Source organism: Cydia pomonella, chromosome 13, assembly GCF_033807575.1.
Source record: "Cydia pomonella isolate Wapato2018A chromosome 13, ilCydPomo1, whole genome shotgun sequence".
NCBI classification, from domain to species: Eukaryota; Metazoa; Arthropoda; class Insecta; order Lepidoptera; family Tortricidae; genus Cydia; species Cydia pomonella.
Genome location: NC_084715.1, coordinates 2104593 through 2126035, shown reverse-complemented (window position 1 = coordinate 2126035; position 21443 = coordinate 2104593). Strand labels below are relative to the sequence as shown.

General features: G+C 37.2%; 2 protein-coding genes and 1 non-coding gene across 9 annotated transcripts in view; all 3 read left to right on the top strand.

Moving 5' to 3' along the window:
- The window catches only part of LOC133523975 (uncharacterized), a 68895-nt gene extending 54179 nt beyond the window's left edge, over positions 1–14716 (top strand). For 5 of the 7 annotated variants that reach the window (XM_061859717.1, XM_061859716.1, XM_061859715.1 and 2 more), the window contains 11 exons: positions 6966–7126; positions 7392–7523; positions 8623–8802; positions 10559–10918; positions 11016–11859; positions 11987–12120; positions 12405–12563; positions 12645–12823; positions 12931–13063; positions 13140–13254; positions 13344–14716. In XM_061859717.1, the coding sequence (XP_061715701.1) occupies positions 6966–7126; positions 7392–7523; positions 8623–8802; positions 10559–10918; positions 11016–11859; positions 11987–12120; positions 12405–12563; positions 12645–12823; positions 12931–13063; positions 13140–13254; positions 13344–14716 (3770 nt within the window). The remainder of the gene's footprint in view (positions 1–6965; positions 7127–7391; positions 7524–8622; positions 8803–10558; positions 10919–11015; positions 11860–11986; positions 12121–12404; positions 12564–12644; positions 12824–12930; positions 13064–13139; positions 13255–13343) is intronic. The other 2 variants (XM_061859719.1, XM_061859718.1) reach the window with 2 other exon arrangements.
- Positions 14717–14722: 6 nt separating this feature from the next.
- LOC133523978 (E3 ubiquitin-protein ligase mind-bomb) lies at positions 14723–20742 on the top strand. The gene is made up of 8 exons (XM_061859726.1): positions 14723–14862; positions 16004–16078; positions 16166–16293; positions 16663–16857; positions 18526–18730; positions 19018–19166; positions 19707–19916; positions 20279–20742. The coding sequence occupies exons 1-8, from the start codon at positions 14841–14843 to the stop codon at positions 20456–20458; spliced, it is 1164 nt and encodes a 387-aa protein (XP_061715710.1). The 5' UTR covers positions 14723–14840; the 3' UTR covers positions 20459–20742.
- Trnat-ugu (transfer RNA threonine (anticodon UGU)) lies at positions 18312–18384 on the top strand. Its single transcript has one exon. It is a non-coding gene; the product is annotated as a tRNA-Thr (tRNA).
- Positions 20743–21443: the final 701 nt, after the last annotated feature.

Sequence of the window (21443 nt, the reverse complement as noted above, 5' to 3'; positions counted from 1 at the left end):
AATCTAACCTTTAATAATGACAATATAAGTCAAGGCACGCGTCCTCGTGAATGACCTTATGTTAGCCTTACTAATAGAATACAACTGTAGTATTATTGATTTGATTGTCCTAACAGGGTGTCAGGGTGTGTGAACTGACTTTATACAATTGAATACCTTATTAGGCATCGGAGTTTTTATCGCATGGTAAGACTAATAGCGGGCTATGGAGTCAACATTAGCAATAAAAAGAAATATGTATGTTTGTAAATAACAATAGACCTTTTTTCAAAAAACGTGGGGAAGTGATACACAGGCAGACCCGACCAAATATTATGAATTTGCTACATAAACCACGAGCTTATAAAATTATTTACAAAAAAAATGTATATAACATGTGTATAGTAATATATAATCGATTACCTAATGACATCAAATTATTGAAAGGAAATAGATTTAAGAATAAACTGACTGCTTGGCTTCTTGATAATTGTTTCTATAGTGTACAAAAATATTTAGATCACAACTGACATGCTGCTGAAATTTCTAGTTGATAATTGACATTCATATTCAGGAAATATTGTAAATTCTATTTTATTTATTATAACTTTGACATTTTGTTTAAATTCGACCCTCGATTATTATTTTACTTGACATTGTGTAAATTTGATATTTTTAAATTTTTGTTTCTATTTTTATATATATTGACTGTTTTTTTAAATATTTGCACGCCTGCATGCAGACTGAATGCACGGATTTTCTTTTATCTTGTAAGACCTTTATATTACTGTGTTCTATGCAAATAAATTCTTTGAATCTTTGAATCTTTGAAAATTCAACTCATATTCATACTCATACTCATTCACTTATTTAATTAGTAATTTTAATTTTACAAGGACAAGAACGTTTGTAAACAATCCTTTAATTTTGTCTTTCAGGACATAAATATTACTTATAAAAAATAATGACCATTTTTCTTTCTTAATATACATATTGTTTTTTTTAATGAAATTTCGTAATATAATCAATACAAAAAATAGTAATTATTCTTATTTGTAATATTTATATATTCAAAGACAAAATTAAAGTATAGTATATAACTCGTCAAAGTTCTAGATAATCACTATTAAATAGATGAATGAGTATGAGTATGAATATGAATTGAATTTTATTGCTAATGTCAACTCCATAGCTCGCTATTAGTCCTACCATGCGATAAAAACTCCGATGCCTGCTTATTATGTAGTATGACAATGCAATCTATATATTTACAGTACATATGGTGCTACTTTACCGCACTAGTGCGAAAATTAGCATATTACATTACGTTGAAAGGGCCATATATACTGTAAAACGTCGTACGATACATGTGCGTACGTAAGTCGCAACTCGTGCCGATTAAAAACACTCCATTCGGTCGTGTTTTAATTTATCGCCACTCGTTACGAATTTCCTATTTTTCGAACTTGTATCGTAATGTACTATTAACTGCGTGTCCTGACTGACTGATTCATCAACGCACAGCCGAAACTACAAAATATAGAAAGTTGAAATGTTCACACTAGGTAGCATTTATAAAGTGTACAAGAGATAGAAGTGATTTGGAAAATTTAACGCCTAAGGGGGTTAATAAGGGGTTGAACGTTTGTATGGCGTTAAAGTTTTATTTTAAGCTAGGAACTTTTAACTTCGTGAAGAGAACATAGAAGAAATGTTATTTCAGTGTTTTTGGAAATTCATCCCCTAAGCCCCCTTGGGGGATGAATTTAAAAAGGAAATAAAGATGTATATGATCAAGTCTTATATTATGTTAGGAACTTGAAACTTTGTAATAAAACATTTTCATAAAATATGAAAAAAGTTATTTCAGCATTTTTGAAATATGGTTAGAATGGGGTTGAAACATTGTAACGGCAAAGATTTCAGTAGGGATTTGAAATTAGTAGGAAAATAAAATATTTGAAAATACAAAAAATAATTATAGTGCTTTTCAAAATGCAGCCCTTAATATGGTTAAAAGGGGGATGAAAGTGTGTTTCGGGAAATAAATCCACGCGAACGAAGTCGTGGGCAACAGCTAGTATTGAATTAATTACATTTTTACGGTCTAGCTATTCTTTCGACTTGTTGCTACAGACTACTCTCTCTCTGTCTCTCCCTCTCTCTCTCTCAGAAAAATAAGCATTCTTCTTTCTGCATTACCCATCAACCCTTTATAGTCCTCGATGGAATCTTCTGATAACTGTGATTAACGCTATTTACGCTGGAAGGTTCGATATGCAGACAATTATTGAACGAAACATACGTTCCAACAAGCAGGCCTTATGTTCCAACTGCTAACCAGGCATTCGACTCCAACTAGAGTCAGACAAAATAAAAATTAATAAATAAATGTTTTGGGGACAATTTTACACACATTGACCTAGCTCCAAACCCCGGGGATTTCAATTCCCATACAAAGAAGTTTCCCAAATTTTTCAATGTGGAAATTTCGCAAATTTGGAAGCTTGTCTTGTCCACATTAGCAGTTTATAGAGGTCAACTTCGGACGGTTCCATATATGTTATCGATACCTACTATTAAAAGGCTCCTAAACAATACAATTACTATGAATTTCGACGTCGACATTCAAAGTCACTTATACCGGCTCGGCACGATTCATACGCTTGTTCAGCGGTAACAATGACAATCCAGGTGTGTGGCATCGATCGACATTAAACATTAAACCGTTGTCTGTCTGTGCTTCGCTGAATAATACAGGCCGGCCTTGACACTTCACTCGGGTCTTATCGACTGATTGAAGAATTGAAAGTGAGGACACGACATCAGGATTTCTAAGAGTGGCGCAGGTCATACGTATTTTATTATATGCTTAATTCGTTCTTCATTTGTCTTTATTGTAGACAACGCAAATTTAAGAGAATTAAAAACAATAGAATCAGTCGTTATTTTGCGGAAATCCATACTAATCAAAACAAAAAATATCAGTGCTAACCCGTTATATTTACTTGCGTATTTATACATGCAACATGCTAACAGTCTCAGTCGTCGGACTTCGGACCGTCAACATCTCCTGAGGATGCCTCGTAGAGAGGCGAAACACGTGTCGAGTTTTGTACTTTTGGTGGTGGGTTGTTATATTTATTTGCGTATTTATTTTTGCGGTGGGAGTGTGAGAACATTAATTGCATGTAAAAATACGCAAGTAAGTAGAACGGCTTAGAACTGATTGACTACTGACTACATAGTACGTTATCTTTTCGCGTATTAGCAAAGTAATATTTTTTGTTTTGAATCAAATACAATTTTTGGATAAATTTTCTTAGGACATGAGGCCCGAGTCGTATAAGTTTCCTTTACAGAATTAACTTTTTTTATAGAAGAAATATATAAGAAGAGCTTTTAAGATCCTTTTTTTCGAGATTCAATAACAGTACAAAATATATCAATTAATATAGTTTGTTGTTGGGCTTTGCTTTTTAATTGGATTAAGCGACGATTAATGAGAATTCTTTATTAGTTTTTTGAATAATTCAGACAGAACGCAATGCTCTCAGTAGAATCATTGTCATTAATGAATCATCATAATATTGGTAATCAACGAAATAATTTGGCCACCCGAAATTTGACAATGACGTAAAGGTGGATAAAGTGTATTTATAGTTTACTTAATTGATCCAGGTGATTTGAGCTTGGTGAACAGGGTCAACTACAGGAGAATTTTATGGCCAAAATATGGCTGAAAGTATACTTTATTTACTTCTTTAAGAGTTTTTCTTTAGTATATGACATCTATGTCTGTTAGCAATTATTGTAATTACCCAAGTAACCTCGATAACCTTATTTTGACTTCCACAACTTGTTATTCCATCAAAAATCGATTTCTAAATTTAGTTAATTGAATACCACCCCATCAATCCTGTTTCAAACATTATGGACAACAAACGAGCCAATCGTGTTAACGATAGAAAAAGCCATTTACGTAACTCGAATTGGAAATTCACACGCAATTCCTCCAATAAAAACCTTTTTTAAATTGCTTCTTTCCTAATTAGGGATCGGTACTGAAAGGGGAGCTATTACCAAAGAGAATTTGAAATAGAGGTGGACTGTCAAAATAAAACTTTGTAGACACATTAAATTTAAGTACTGACATTTGTTTCAATACATGATTAAAAGTTTCAGAACGCCATTTGACTTTTAATATAATATTAATATAATCTTTATTTAGTACCATAAAAGTAACAACTGCTTACATTTGGACAACGCTAATTTAGGTATACATATATTATATATGCACTAAAGGCTAAAGGTACACATCATTTAATTTGTTTAAACATAGGAGTAGGTAAGCGTCTTCTGTTCCCCGTACTAGTTATATAACTGTATCACGGTGGAACAGCATTCGCCGTTCTATTAGTTTTCTCTGGATTTTATCTGTAAGCGTTTGACAAAAAGTAATTTATATAAAACAAACATAATTCATTTCTTATAACGATTACCCAAACACGGGTGATCCTAACTTAATGAGTTCATAACAAAAAAGAGGGTTACTTAACAACTTTGATTCTTATTCTTTCACAATATGTGTTAAATTTGTTAAATATAAAAAGTGGTGCCATGGCGCTCTAAAATATTTAATCATTGTGTCAAAAGCTGGCAGTAAATTTACTGTGGCTACAAAATTTTCTTTGACAATCCGCCTTTATTTCAAATTATCTTTGCTATTACTACGCCTCCAATGTCTATATCTCTGTTTATCACAGGGCTGTATCTCAAAAACCATAATAAATAAAAATCTTTTAATTATACGTGTATGTCGGATAATGGCTGAATCATGCCATCTATTGCATTTAAGAGCAGCCTCTTAACGTAATCATTACCTTACATTTGACCGAATCATCAGTCTCTAAAATGCGATAGTTAGATAGCATGGTTCAGTCGTTCTGCGACATATAACAATCTTTAAAACAAATAATTATAAAATAAACTAAGGGAGCCCCCATGTAAAAACATACCTATTTTATTGTACCGAAACTCGGTATGACAAAAATTCAAAATTCAAAAATGTATTCTGCAAGTAGGCCTCAAGGGCTCTTTTACAAGTCAATACAACATTTATAGTAACATCATATAGTGACATGAAAAATACATAACATAAATAAAATATTATAGGACATAGGACATTATTACACAAATTGACTAAGTCCCACAGTAAGCTCAATAAGGCTTCTGTTGAGGGTACTTAGACAACGATATATATAATATATAAATACTTAAATACATAGAAAACACCCATGACTCAGGAACAAATATCCATGCTATGGAACCCTTGGAACCGGTGTGAAGGGATATGAACCCGGGACCGTCGGCTTCATAGGCAGGGTCACTACCCACTAGGCCAGACCGGTCATCATTTTTGTTACACCTTGTATATATGTTATTATGTACATATGTACAGATGTAGTGAATAATCCTTTCCCATCGTATTTTCTCGGGATCGTTCGTATTTGTCATGCTACTTCAGTTAACCTCAGTACATTTTGTACTGAGACTGACTGAAATAGCATAACACGAAACAACATTTATAAATACAACAGCCAATACCTGGGTAAACATGACATTATAATAATCTTAAAATAAATAATTACTACAATACAATAGATATGTATAATCTCTAAAATAAAGAACATACATAGAAGTTGCATAACTAGTAACAAAATCTAGTAAAGCATTAGTTGGATTTAAAGATAAAATTAAAATATTGTAGTGTGTGATGGTACCTAATCCTTGGTGCGATACGACTCGCACTTTAACGTTTCTTCTTCAATAGTTTTACCTTGAACCGTAGCATTGATTGCAATTTCCACCGACTCATACACATTTGTTGTCTGCATGTTGCCTAGTTCTTTCACGTTGTGGCTTCGACATTAGGTTGGTGGGTGACGTGATTGTTGTGGTCGCTGGCACTGTTACATGGAAGTTCGTGCATGTCATGTATATGATTACACACGTAATGTGTACATACATCACGCTACACGAATATAATGTGTACGATGACCCTCGAAAGTAGATTATTAACTCCGTTGTCACAATCATTTGAATTGGAACATATAATTTTATATAACATTTAAAACTTTTGAAATGTGTTGAAACATATTTAAAACAGGTTCTATCGCGAATCCTTTTTTTACTAGTCGTGGTCGCGGACTGGGCTTGGTGGTGGCGGCCTGCGTCGAAACGTAACGAAATCAATAATATAAAGGTAACGAAATAAATTCGCGATAGTACCCGAAATATATTTTAAAATATGTATATTATTATACTTTTTTTTTAAGTAAAGATAAATTTAAACACGATCATTAGGGTAACTGCTGCCCTATTTCCGTAATTAGTAATCGAAGTATTCTACCACGCTGGGAATATTTACGTTAGGGACATTAGGGTTTATGTCTCTTTTTGTACCATTAAGTGTTTTACTACTACTACTACTAGGGGTTTAAATTAAATTCTCTCTCATAATAATAATGGGTTAATGCGGTTAAAAATACCAATTACTCACTTCAGTGGACGCCTTCTTTTGGAACTTAACAAAAATCTATAATACTTACATTTATTGCTCTGCTTAATAACCAAGTTGTTCATAATCCATAGACAAGATTTTTAGTTTAAGTACCATGGACGGTAACGAAACGGTGTAATAATATACTTAGTGGACGCCAAAGTTCACGCTGATAGCAACTTGCAATCTCAAATATTTAGATCTCGAAATTTATCCTGACGGTAAAACATGCCATTGTCGTCGACGTCCACGGTGGATTCTAAAAGCGCTCAAAAGGTTAGAGCGCCCTCTACGTAGAGCTTTGTTCGTCTACCCTCATTCAGAAAGTGCAAAAACTGATGTCCCTTCGAAAAAATTCGAAAACTACGCTGATTTTTACATGTGGAAACTTGTCAAAACTTGATAAACCGCCCGTCTCTTTCAGGACTTGTGATAAAACGGCACAACATCCGAATATGGTGCCACGACTCCGACCTGGCGCGCCTGCAGCGCGTCGTGTGGGAGGGACATGGGTCCAAACTACTCAGTGAGGTGTCCAACCAACCTGTGGTCAAGAAGTTTTTGGAGGCTGTGCCTTATTTGATGGTAAGTGGTTAAGGAGACACAACTATGATATGGCTTGCAATGCGTTCTGTAGGCAGGTCATGGAGCCAGATTACTAAGCGAAATCTCCAACCAACGTGTGGTGAAGAAGTTTCTGAAGGCTGTACCTTATTGATTGTAAGTTATTATGGCGACACAGCTATGACATGGATTGCAGCGCTTAATCGCTTACTTGATGTAACCATAGCTCCTAAACGCACATCTAAGATATCCAACTTGGTATTAATATCCTTTTCACATGTTCCAGAATACGATACGAGACATCCACGAGGCAGTGATCCAGAACGACTTGGAAGGTCTGATGAAGCACTCCGGAGACCCGGTGACGCCACAAGCGCTATCCAGCCGGGATGCTAATAATATGACTGCTATGCATAAGGTTATATTTTTATCATTATCCTCATACCAGCTAAAAGACTTATTTTCAGGACAAAAGCACAGGCTTCTGCCAATGTCCTTTGTGACAGCCCAAACAAACCATCAGACCAGATCAAAACGACTTTAAAGGTCTGATGAAGCACTCCCGCGACCCAGTTACGCCATAGGCGCTATCCAGTCGAGACGCCAATAATATGACTGCTATGCGTAAGGGGAGATGCTTTCATCATCATCCACAGAGAGGTATCTTCATGAAGATCCTCATATCAGGACGTCTAAACACGTCCACGGCTAGACGTAGGGCTCTCAAAGGATCTTCACAAATACCCGTCGTACATTGTTTTTATTTATGCAACGGTTCAAACTAAACATCTATTCAAAGTCAAAGTCAATATTTTCTTTATTCAAATAGGCCTAGCAACAAGCACTTTAAAATCGTCAAATTGTCATCAATATCATCTTAATCTAAATATCAGAGCAATTTATTGATGCAGTTATTATTGTTCTCAAAAAACATTGAATTATTATAGATATGGCAAACTTAATAATAAGAATTTCACAAAAGGATCGTCAAACACCAAAATTTATTATTTAGCGATAGCTGGCGATAGCAACCTCTCTTTCCTTTATAGAGGGATTGTCTGAATCTGATTATACGCTCATAACGATTACTCGTTTCGCTCCAAATATCTGAATGGTGTATCTACTGATACAACGAGTGATAGGCATTGATCTAGTGGAGCAAGCTGAAGTTAGATCGACAGTGTTAACAATTGTGAATAAACATGACGATTAAATAGACGTTGTGGTTATTAAAAAACTCCACCGGTCAATCAAATTCAGATTTATGCTACTATTTAAATTTAGACTAGTGCATTAACTATGCCCAATAGCTAAGGAAGGGTTTCTGCCTGTGCTCAGCATAGGGTCGTATCTAAGCTGATAATGGTTGATACTACTAACATTTTTTATAAATGAGTCTTTAATATTGAAAGTATTAAACTTGAGTATCTCTCAAACCTTTTTTTGATAGGTAGCTGTTATTCAGACATTATTCCATTTTCAAACTTTAAACCCTCAAAAACATAAATATCTTCCAGGCGGCCGGCTTGGGTCACGTCAGCATAATGAAGTACATCGCCGATCGCTACCCTCAAGGCATCAACGACGTCGACAACGACGGACGCACGCCTTTACACTACGCGGCCATTGTACGTGATGAGCAGCATACGTACAATACGCTGGTGGGATTGGGGGCTGATGAGTCGGTTGTGGACAACGTGAGTTGCATGCTTTACGCATACAGTAGACATGACACACACATTTATAATTAACGCACTACAGGACAGTACATTACTTACTGTCCAACAACCGTTATGTTTAAGCCGATGATGCCCTTTTGCCTTAATGCATATGACGTCATAATTTAAACTTAATCGTGTGCACTTGCTTTTATTTCCGAATCAGTTTAAATTGTGAGTACAAATCGTGTTAGTTTAAATCAGTATATCACGTTCTTTTTTGACTCTATAGGGTCAAATTGTGCAGTCACACTCAATAAAAAAATTACTAATTTCAATTTCAAGAAGGGGCTCATTGAGGAGAAGGTTATGGAAAAAAATATGGGAGAATCTTACATAAAACAACCTAGTTCCAGAATAAGTTCAATAAAGTACTTTGACGACGGACTTTCACGTGACGTTTTGAGATATAATATATTTAATAAAATATAAAACATCAATACTAAGCCACAAACTAAATTGACTTGGGATACAAGAAATACATATTAATTTATAATAATAATATTTCTAGACTTCTCTTTACCCAGTTCCGTTATACTGCAGATAGTTATGGAGACACAAATGTGGCAATCTCAATTGCTACTCCGAGTAGTCCAAGAACCATGTTGAGTGATATACCTTTAGGAACGTGTGTTTCGTTATAGATAAACACGGACAATTATATAATATACAGACAAAAAAGATATAGGTTTTGTGTATTTAAGTTTTATAGCGCAAAAATTAACCTTACAGTACAAAAGGTGGACTTGATGCCATAAGGAATTCTCTAGCAGTTATCCTTAAGGCTAAGCAGAGATATTGTGTGCAGTGCTACATTTGCAACAGGAAAAGCAAATCAAATAAAAATACATATATAGATGTAGTGAATAATCCCATCCCATCGTTTTTTTACGGAAACGTACGAACGCGTTATGCTATTTCAGTCAGTCTCAGTACAAAATGTACTGAGGTTGACTGAAGTAGCATGACAAATACGAACGATCCCAAGAAAATACGATGGGAAAGGATTATTCACTACATCAGTACATATGTACATAATAACATATATACAAGGTGTAACAAAAATGATGACCGGTCTGGTCTAGTGGGTAGTGACCCTGCCTATGAAGCCGACGGTCCCGGGTTCATATCCCTTCACACCGGTTCCAAGGGTTCCATAGCACGGATATTTGTTCCTGAGTCATGGGTGTGTTCTATGTATTTAAGTATTTATAAATATATATATTATATATATATCGTCGTCTAAGTACCCTCAACACAAGCCTTATTGAGCTTACTGTGGGACTTGGTCAATTTGTGTAAGAATGTCCTTATTATATTTATTATATTTTTTTATTTTTTTATAATAGTATCCCATTTAATGGTATATTCGTTATTGTATTCTGATTAGGGTAAAGAAGAAGAAAAAAAATTTTCGTGGCTAGAAATGTTTTGAACGGCCTGTCTAGCAGAAATAATAATATTATTTGACGTCAAAAGAAAAAAAAAACTTCTATTTTTTCCTAATCAGAACACGATACCTGTATACAAATATAATATACACATACACAATATTATACTTCTTTATATTGTGTAAATATGTGACAAACTGTAAAAGTAAGCAATTTAATGTTAATATGACTCACTAGAGTTTAATTTATATATACCTACTGCTATCAAATACAACAGAAATTCGTAAGCGTATAACTTCATCGAAAAATATGAGAAAATTCATCAAAATATTGTATTTTTGTAGAAAAACAAGACACCTGGTTATTATATAAACAGACCTCAGGAAATCGACAAAAACATTCTGAAAACACTTCCTGATGCACCTCGAACCCCGTCTAGCTCCTACCCGTCCTCTTGGGATTGGAAGTTACTGGACATAGAAGTCATAGCTGAACTGAATAAAAAGTCGAGGAGGAAAATGAAAGCCTCCAATGAAAATATTTCTTCGAAAAATAATACAACCACCGTCTCTGAAACAATAGAGAACAAGGCAGGGGCAATGAAAAATAGTAGCACGCATGAATTCATAAAAGACTTACCTGATCTAGATGATAATGTCAAGCCTAATCACGATAATGGCGACACGAATGATAGTAAATTAGAGGTGAGGACTGCATGCCAAGCTTACCCTGTTGTTGTCATGGTTTATTTGCATAGCTTGTTGATAAGCATCTGCATGAAATTTTATTTTTGCATTTTAGGATTCACAAATAGCTGAAGAAACAGACGATGTAACTGAAAACCATACTGAACATGAAGAAAAAGACAAACCAGATGAAGAGCAACCTGAACAAGCACAAGTTGAAGAAAGCGCCGATGATGTCGAAGAAGATAATAATGTAGAGCATGAAACTGAAAACGGGAAACATCTAAACAATGATGAACATGAAACTGAAAATGATACTAACCACAAACAAGAAGTGAAAGATGAAAAACATGAAGAAGATGAACAAAGAGATGAAAAGAACGAACCTGAAACACATAATGTAGAGGATGATGATGACAAAACAGAAGCTAAGGAGCAACTACCGGATGTAGTTGAAAGCCACGAAGATGTTAAAGATAAAGAAAAAGCTGAAATTGAAGAGATTACGCATGATGCCTCTGAAGACCATGAACCACGTGATGCCTCTGAAGATAATGAACCACGCGATGCCTCTGAAGACCATGAACCACATGACCATGAACATTCAGAGAAAAATGAAGTCGATGAAACAAACCATGCAAATGTAGAAGAAAAGGCAGAGAATAAAGACGAGGAGCAAGATTCTGCTGTTGAAAACCACGAAGAACATAATGGTGAGTCACAAGTTGATGAGAACGGTGAGCTGACACACAAAAACAATGACATTCATAAAAACACGAAGGATACTGGTAATAAATCAGAAGAGGAAGTTATTGAATCTCCGAAAGAAGGTAATAATAACTATGACCACAACGAGGATGACGATGATGTACAAGTACAAGGGGACGCTGTTTCCGAATACAGCGACACAAATCTCAGAAGTACTGCGGAACTATCCGACATGAATAGTGCCAAGAGAGGTAAAAGTGCCATCTCCTCTGGTACCATACACGAAACAATTAAAACATAATCATCTCAACACCTATTTAATCATTTGTAAAAGGGTCCCTGACAAGCTCAATATTTTTAATTATTTTGCTGATTAAGGAAACCTGACTGACGGAAGAAGTACGCAAGACAGTCTTATTGAAGGAATAGTAAATGGAGAAGCCGAGTTGGACTCCCAAGATGCAAGTATTACACAAAGAGATGGATCAGTACACGGGGACGGGCTCGCTGTTGTAAGTATAAGTCATACCGTACCACCCCGTAAGACATTCGAAACATAAAGGTAACGAGTACGTAAATTAATTAGTTGATTGTGGTGTTGTTTAGAATAGAAGCATCATTGTAGCACTGTGTATTTCCACAGGCACACGTAACACCACTGTCATAAATTGATTTGCCAGCTTTTTAGTTAGAAACTATATGTTTGATAGTACTTCTTAGTACGCGAATGCCTTTCACTCTATTATTTCCAAACTCACTTTGTTAAAATTTACGTTAATCGTGTAATATTTAACAGGATAGTGAAATTGACCCGGAAGTGACGGACTTGATAAATAATGCAAACATGGAAATGTTGGCAGCATTGGTTTTGAATGGAGAAGGATCAAGACTAGTTGGTAGACGATCAGGAAATTCGGAATTGCAGGCGTTTCTAGATAATGTTTCAACTTACATGGTAAAATTGTTTAATCCAACCTGATATTAAACAATATTTGATTCTGTAACAGCGTTCTTAGTATTGGCTTTCTGATTTTAGCAAAAAATAAATAAGGTTCACCTGGCAGCCAGGGAAGGAAATATTAGAGAGCTTCAAGCAGCGTTAGATCGACGGAAATTTGCTATAGCAAGAGATTCTATCTCACCTAATGGTGCCACGCCTTTGCATGTAGCAACAGTTTTTGGAAAAACAAATATTATGAAATATTTAGGTGGGAGGTAAGTTTAAAACCAATGTCATAGAACACTAATGCTTAAACGAATATCGAAAGTACAAATGTTCCAATCTTCAAAAAATATCAAAAGATTTGATGTCTATATTACAGATTTCCTGAAACACTTTCAGCGGTTGATTTTGAAGGTAGAACGGCATTACATTATGCTGCTGTATTGCCTGACAACGGTCACTATTATAATTTACTACAACAGCTAGGGGCCAATGCAAAGGACTTAGATGATGTAAGATTATTTTATCAAACTATAAATTAATTGAATTTTGAAGAAACGGAGACCTAACTCATATTTTTCTACACAGAATGGTCGATCGGCAGAAGATTATTACAAAAATCCAAGTTTATTGCCGTTTAGTCAGTTAATTGCAGACTTTGGCATAGACGAGGAAACAGCCAAAGAAATGCTATCGGACAAAGGTAAGGAAGGATTTAGTTTCGTAGAAATTTTACTTTATGCGCTTGCTTACTTTTAATAAATGGATGTACAAAATCTGTTTAAAAATCAGTGCCAGAGGACCAAGTTTCTTCAAGGAGAGTATTGGATGGACCAGAAGCATTGGAAACGCTTGAGCGGTGCTATCGTTTGCTGGCGTCTGCCCGCCCCGCGCGCACCCCCCTCTCGGCTTCATCTAACAGAGCTACACCACCGCTAGTTTTAGGGAGATTCCTCAAGAGACCCGTTTTTGATGCACTCAAGTATAGAGTAACAAAATTAGATCACGATTTATTCGATGTAATTTGGCCTGCTGTAAAAAAATTGCCAGACAATCGAAACGTCGTCCAAACAGTGGAAGAAGATTTTCCAGGAGGCGTGACTGCCCCGGACTATTATGTCTACGAAGTATTTCATGAATTTTTGACCCCCTTAGTTAAAGATTTGCACAATATCAATGTGCACTCTGATTTGCCGCTGCATCCCCCTTCTGATTTTGTGACGCATCAAAGACCACAGACAAAATCATCTTCTTCTTCGTCGGAGCCCCTCGTTGAATTTAACATAGATCCAAATGATGAGTTTGTTCTATCGGGTACAATAGAATGTACAAGAAACCTACAAGGGTTCGAGTTACCCATTAATTTGAAAATCGGTAAATTGGAGACAATAGAACGTATTGTAACCACAATTTTAATGAGAGAAGATTTTGCTAAAATTACCGCACAATCTAATCCAGAGTCAGACCAAAAGGGAGGAACATATTATACATTGAATGAGGTGTTAGAAAAACCATCCGAAATATCTGCCACCTTAGCGTCCTCTGGACTTCTTATCGCCCTTTGTGACAGGGAAGAAATCGATGACTATTCCCGTTTGCACGGTAAACACTGGCCTTATGGTCGCGGAGTTTACATCAGTGATGATAAAACGATAGCCATCTGGATAAACGTACACGACCACATCCGAGTCGTAACGTCCTCTCCTGCAGAATCACCAGGAGAAATAGGCCTCCCGTTCAGCAAACTATTTACCATCATGGCATACCTTCATGAGAAAATGGATTTCGTATTTGATTATAAACTCGGGCATTTATCCAGCAGACCAACATTTTTGGGATCAGGTATCCGTTTCAGTCTAATAGTAAATTTCCCTGGACTAACAAAAGATCCTGATAATATGAAGCATTTGTGTGCTATGAGGGGTCTACAGTATAGAGAGACTTTGAGCCCAGATATAGCTAGAATTAGCAACTATCAATGTCTCAGTGTTACGGAATCGAATTGTTTCAACGATTTCACGACGGCAGCTTCGAATTTACTGCACTTGGAGAAAGATTTATCAATGCAAAACTCAGCGCACATCGCTACAATGCTGTCCAATATTTTCCGTCGGAAAAGAAGCAGTTTATCTGGCGCGGATACGTCGGATTACGAGAAACTATAAAGAATTGAATGTATAAGTTTGTAGATTAGAAGCCACTTTAGAATTTATTTTATAATGATTATAATCGAATGTTGGAAAGATGTAGGTGCAGATTTTCATCGGAGTGGGAGCATCGTTAGTATCCATGACTGCTGTTAATGTTTTAGGTCAGTACAGTAATTCTAAGTCACCCTCACATGTGAGTTGTGTTCGTGTGACTACATCTGAGTGTTGTTCATTGATGCTTTGACACCGAGCAGTTCATGTGTTGCACTCACCACTAGCCATGCCAGTCTTTCCAACATTAGATCAACTGGGTCATAACGGACTAAGGCTTTTAATTTTGGACACGCGATATAAATCAATGGTTCATGAATAAATGTGAGTATTATTTAGTAGTACAGCGACACGATTTGCGAGAAGTCACACGAGATACGGTGTCCATTATTGAAGTCTTAGACTTTTATTTCTTATTTCCTGTCTCCGAGAGTTAAGGGTTCTTTGGGAGCTCTAAATAATCAACCCATCAAAAAATTAATTCTAAACGCTATTTATGGATATACTGCAAATTTAGCTTCGACCTCCTTAACTTTTGGTAACGGGGAGGGAGTTTTTATTTTGTATTTATATTTTAGTTAGACCAAGATAAGTTGGCAGCGATTTTGACAGCCTAGACAGTGCAGGTGTTGTTTTAAACGTCAAACTTCTATGAAATTATGACGTTTACTTTACACTTGCACAGACTGGGCTATCAAAATAGCTGCCAACTTAGCTTGGTCTGACTCTACGAGTATTTATGATCCAACTGAATTTCGTGTTTGTGTCCGCACTGATGGTGTTAATACTAAACATAGATGAAGGTGAAGGCTATGTCAAATATAATATTTGTAGAAAATGGATGAAGAACATTATAACTAATTATTTTACGTTTCCACGTAAAACGTAGCAACGTATAATGAACGTTGTTGAGCCTTAATTATTAAAACTGGAAGGAGTTATTTGTTGCCCGATGCCATTACTAAATAATACCTATGGACTCACTGTCTAAATTATTTAATTGACTACCACGTATACATAACTAAAAGGTCATAGCAGTAGGCCAACTGTATGGGATATCATCAACGATCAATAACTTCGTCATATAAATTATTAGCTTCAAGCGCTAATAGAGGGGTTTCTATTTACCGACGCTTTTTCTACCGGCACAAATTGCCCCCTCTACGCCTACATATGTACCGTTTGTGTGTGTTCGCTGTATCGCACACAGACGCATCGAAGGCCGACTACTGAATTATAAATCATTTTCAGGTACGGACCACGTCGCAAACGGCCATATGGACATTCCCATCTTTCGGACCGACGAGGGCAGATACCTCGCCAAGTGTAAGCTCTCAGATTATAGTAGTTTAAATAGAATTAAAATGGAAGAAATTGAAACGAAGGACGTTTACACGGACACTGTTTTTACAGCTCTCGGCGATCCTTTGATCAAAGGGTTGACCGAAGTGGCTAATGTAAAGCCAAAGGACCCAGTGGCGTTCCTCGCGAGTTTTTTGCACAATTTTCCGGAGAATGAGAAACCACGATTAGGTACGGAGGTGAGCGCTTCTAATTTTATAACCTTAGCTTCTGCTAGATTCGGTGCTGCAAAATTAAGTTGTATTTTGCCTAGTAAGCAAAACGCGTTTTGATTAGGTATTTTTTTTATACTAAGGTAAAATACAACATAGTCCTTTAGTTTTGTCTCTGAACATTGACTGACTGACTGATGACTTAAACATTGCTTATATTGCTGTCGCTTAAGAATTCTATAATTTAATTAAGTATATTGTTGCATGGGACCTTAGTTTATCCACGTACCTCGTGGAACTATTAACTAGGTCTGCATATTTAAATCGGATCACTCCCTATAGCTTGCAGCATCTCTCGCACCTAACTTGCATGCTTAGCCACAACTCTGTAAACAGGAATCCAATGTGTTAGTGACGCACGGGCCGCCCGAGGTGGAGAACGAACAGCCCCCACCAGAAATGCACGCGGCATTGTCTCGGAGCGCGACCCGTACGGCGACGAGGCCAAGGCCTATTGACGTTATCACAGTGGATCCACGGACGGAAAGCAGTCCTGATGCCCCGGAGGCAGCGTTCAGCAGTGCTGATCGGGTAATTTTGGGTTATATTCATGTTCAGTCAGTAGATAGAAGCTTCGAAGTGCAGCACGTACAGAGACCGAGGTCTATTGACGTGATCACAGTGGATCCACGGATGGAAAGCAGTGCTGATGCCTCGGGGGCAGCGTTCAGCAGTACTGATAGGGTAATTTGGCTATGTGTCTGCGCTTTGTGTTGTCAGTAGGAGGTAATATGGTCCGAAGTGCGGTACTCTAAAAGTCTGAGGTCTATTGACGTGCTCACGCCACCGTGGATCCACATCCACGGACGGAACGCAGTTCTGATGCTCTACAAGGCGGTATTTAGTAGTGCTGTTAGGGTAAAGCTTTCTGTTTAACACGTTCTGTGAGTACGTATACGTAGAACTCTCGAAGCGCAACCCATACGACAACAAGGCTGAGGCCTATTGAAGTGATCACTGATCACTGTAGATCCACAGAAGGAAATAATAAATCCTATGCCTTCAGTAGTGCTGACAGGATAAGTTGACTTTAAATTCATGGCTACAACTTTATGGAACTGCATAAACATTTTTCAATGTTACGTAGCTAAATAGTTATACGGTCACAAATAATTCTCTTTACTTGGTGTGAAATTGAATCGTAATTCACAAATAAGCATGAAAGCTGACAAAGGATATGATGCAGCGGTGGCAGCATGGTTCCAGTTTTATCACTTTCGCGCTTACATACTTATTAGAACGTGACAGGCATGGTGACAAATGATAGAGTCGACCATTTTAGCCCTACAGGATCAAAATAGGCATGGACAAAGAATAAGCAGTTTGATTGACACCACCGATTTGAATATGTTATTGTTCTACTCCTCCTTTTCGTGATACATTTCCCTGCCGTACCTATGTATTTATCCGTCACTACGGTACTGTCATTATGTTATTACCATTACTTATGAATGAGAGGGTGTGTGTGTGCACGCTAATGTTATACTTCCTATAATGTTTGATGTGGTAGTATTTGTTATCTTTCTAAGTGATTGGCCATAGTATAATATCTCTCTGTCGCACTAATATAGATAGAGAGACATTACCGTTTCGTTCACTACGGCGCAAACGATTGGTATCTTAGCTAGCCCTTCTGAAAAATAAACGATATTTGGCTTGATTTGATTTGAGAAGTGAGCGGACACATTGATATATAAATTCTGACGCAAAAAAGATTGAAAAGCCACCGCGAACTGGAAGATATAGCTTAAGTGGCTCCTAGCAAGATGGACAACAGATGATCTGGTATACTCGTAGATGACAGAAGTTAATTTATGTTTTAAGCAGAAACGTCTGCGAACGATGCTATTAAGCTTAGAAATAAATTAAAATTGGAAAAAATTACTGTCTTAGAAGACAAGTCAACAAGATACTCGTACAAGTCATATTGGAAATTCACTAGTAACGAGGCCCATATGGTGGAAATATTTGCTGTGTTGGGTAAGGCCTTGGTAGCTCAGATGGCAGAGCACTGGGCTTGTGATCCAGTGGTCGTGAGATCAAGTCTCATCCAAGACAGTAATTTATTCCACTTTTAATTTATTTCTAAGCTTAATAGATAACAGAAGACTGGATAACGCCCTACTACAGCTGGAGAGCCTTATAAGAGCTTAATGTCCAGTAGTGATTTTTGGTTGATATGATCATCTTAATTTCTAGGACGAACACGGCCAGTCGATGCTCCACTTCGCAGCCGCGAGGACGCACACACGCAACGCACTGTTCCAGTTACTCCAAGAGTCTGATGTCAACCTTGCCTATAGAGATGAGTTGTACCGAACTGCAAGAGACGTGTCTCTGCAGGCGAATGTGCCGGAGAATACAGCTGAGATCGACCGATGGGTGCTGCATCTAGCTGCGAGAGGTATGTCTTTCTTATTGGGCATCATTTACCCCCCTAGTTGAAAATGGCACAGATAGCAGGCAGGATAACCACATTAAATCCCGACCACGATTTCAAAATTAATTAGAAATAAAATATGTTTCACCTCTGCGGAATTCTATGATTAAGTAATTACTTAAGTGTTTTTGTATCACTGTATGTTTGCTTTACCTATGACATATTGATAGAAACAAAATGTCAGTTAGCTATGTTTCTTATTTTTTTTTTTTTCAACCTGTCCATTGTAATACCTATTCACGTGTGTTCAGGTAACAAGGAAAAGATAATGGAGTTGTTCCTAGAAGGCTACGATCACATACTGGACGTCGTTGACGACGAGGGAGTGCCAATAACCGATGTGGTGGCCAGCCGCGACAGCGAAATGAGCAACGTACTTGCCTCGATACCTGCTTTCGAGGTTCGTTATTTTTTACTTTCTCAAATAAGCATATACATTGTGCACCAAGTACATGTCATTACACGAATCAAGTCGTTTTCGATGCATATAGACTACTCATGTAAACCTTGTTTGGGCTGTTTAAAAAAACCTCAATAAGAATTAGATGATTAGGTATTTAAAAAAAAGTACGGTGGAAGATACAAGTATGGAAGGTAGAGGTAAGGAATGAAATCTCCATGTACCAAAAAGTGTCCATCAAAAAACCTTAAATAGGTGGCGCTACAATAGCTAGAATACTTGAAAAAAAATCAAATCATAGACAGGGCGCACTTCACTCCGTCAATAACGCCTAGGTTCTTAGCTACTCTAGCGCTATTCTAGAGAGATTTGGAACTATTATTTATAGCTGACATCTGAACACTTTTGCAACAGTTCTGCCTATGGAGATTTCATTCCTTACCTCTACCTTCCATAGATACAAGCTTGTATCAATCGCCTAGGTAATAAATAGCTATGGCCTGCTGCTGCTGTAGCTGTAGTTCTAATTCTTTTTTTTAGGACTCACGAGACGCCCTCCACAGCGCGATACGAAGAGGAGACCTCACTGCAGTTGAGAATACCCTGGCAGCAGAAGGCGGAAGAACACTAGCTAGAGGCAAGAGCTCATTCGGCAGAACAGCTCTACATGTGGCGGTGCTGGCGCAACATGAGGAGATTGTAGCGTTGCTGGCTTCGAAATGTCCAGAGCTGCTGCGATTTGGAGACAATGTAAGCTACTTTTACTTCCAGCAGCTTCAGTCAGCTGTGCATAGCCTTTACCGATCGATTGCTACACAGAGTAGAGTTGATGTTTTTGTCCAACTTGCTAAGGGCTGATGTGCTTTCCTACGTTGTCGGTTGCTTTATTAGACTACACAGCAAGTTGGAAAAAGTCATTACTTTCCTCAACTCAACCTACCGTGGCTTTACGACTCCGACGAAACTGTGACTTATCAGAGCAATGTGTTGTCCCGTAAGTGAGAATAAATGTGTTGTCGTCTCGACCGATAGTTTCTCGGCTCATTGTGAGCGTCCGATTGTAGAAACGTACGCTCACAATACTTAAAAAAATATAATTTCTTTCTTTCCAGCTGGAGCGCACCCCCCTTCACTACGCGATGGGAGTAGAGAAGATGGAGTCATTAAGTCGTGTCCTCATCCGAGCGGGTGCGAAGCGCGTTCTAAAAGACCTGAAGGGGCGCCAACCTTCATACTACTTCATGAACAAGTCCGATATCCTGCGGCTCAAAGAGGAGGAGGAGATTTACTGACAGAACAGGACGCGGGTGTAGTTGATTCCTCGAATTATAGTTCAGGATTTCGGATGATTTTATTCTTATTCTTTTATCGTCTTCTACTCTAACTTGACTTGTGCACAGTTTTAAAATGTCAATTAATATTCTAATATTTTTTACATTAATTATCTTTACTTTCCTATTAATTCATTCACTATAAGTTGTTTCAGATTGGTATTTGACATTTATCTGGATTGAATAGCTTTTCAGAAATTTAACATAATCGAATGTTACATCAATTGTGAATCATTCAAAACTAAGGAAGACGATATAGGAAAAAGAAGTACTTAAGTATCCCAAATTATTTTGATAATGAAGGCAGCCCGATCAATAATGATCATTGATCATATTTTGGATTTAGTCCAGCTCATTTGGATTCTTTATACTATGCCGTTGATTCTAGTATAGGTATGTATGACATCGGAATACGACATAATACTCGTACACCTCCGACGAAACCATGGCTTAATAGTATACACATGACATGTTTACGGCGAGGGGGACATTGAATCCTGAACGAAGCGAAGAATTCTAGAATAGAATACTGAGCGTAGTGAGGAATTCAAGTGTTATCGAGCAAGGTGCTTTTCACATCGCCTATGAGGAAATTATTACATTCTAAAATATTATTTAAGCTAGAAAAATATATACAAAAAAGAAATAAAATCGTGTCCTAGAACAGAAAATTTACACTTTGATCCCTCCTAGCAGGGGAGAAAAGTGCCATTTTGATCCCTCCTAGCAGGGAAGAAAAAGTGCCATTTTGATCCCTTCCGGCAGGGAAGAAAAGTGCTACTTTGATATTTCCTAGCAGGGAAGAAAAAGCCTCTTTTTGAATGGGTGATGTGAAAACATCAGTGTTCTCAGTGGTCGGATAATTGGTAGTCATTGAACAATGAGATTGTGAATTTTAAAGCAGGCCGGTTTGTATCTAAAACGAAACAGTTGTATAATTTGCTTT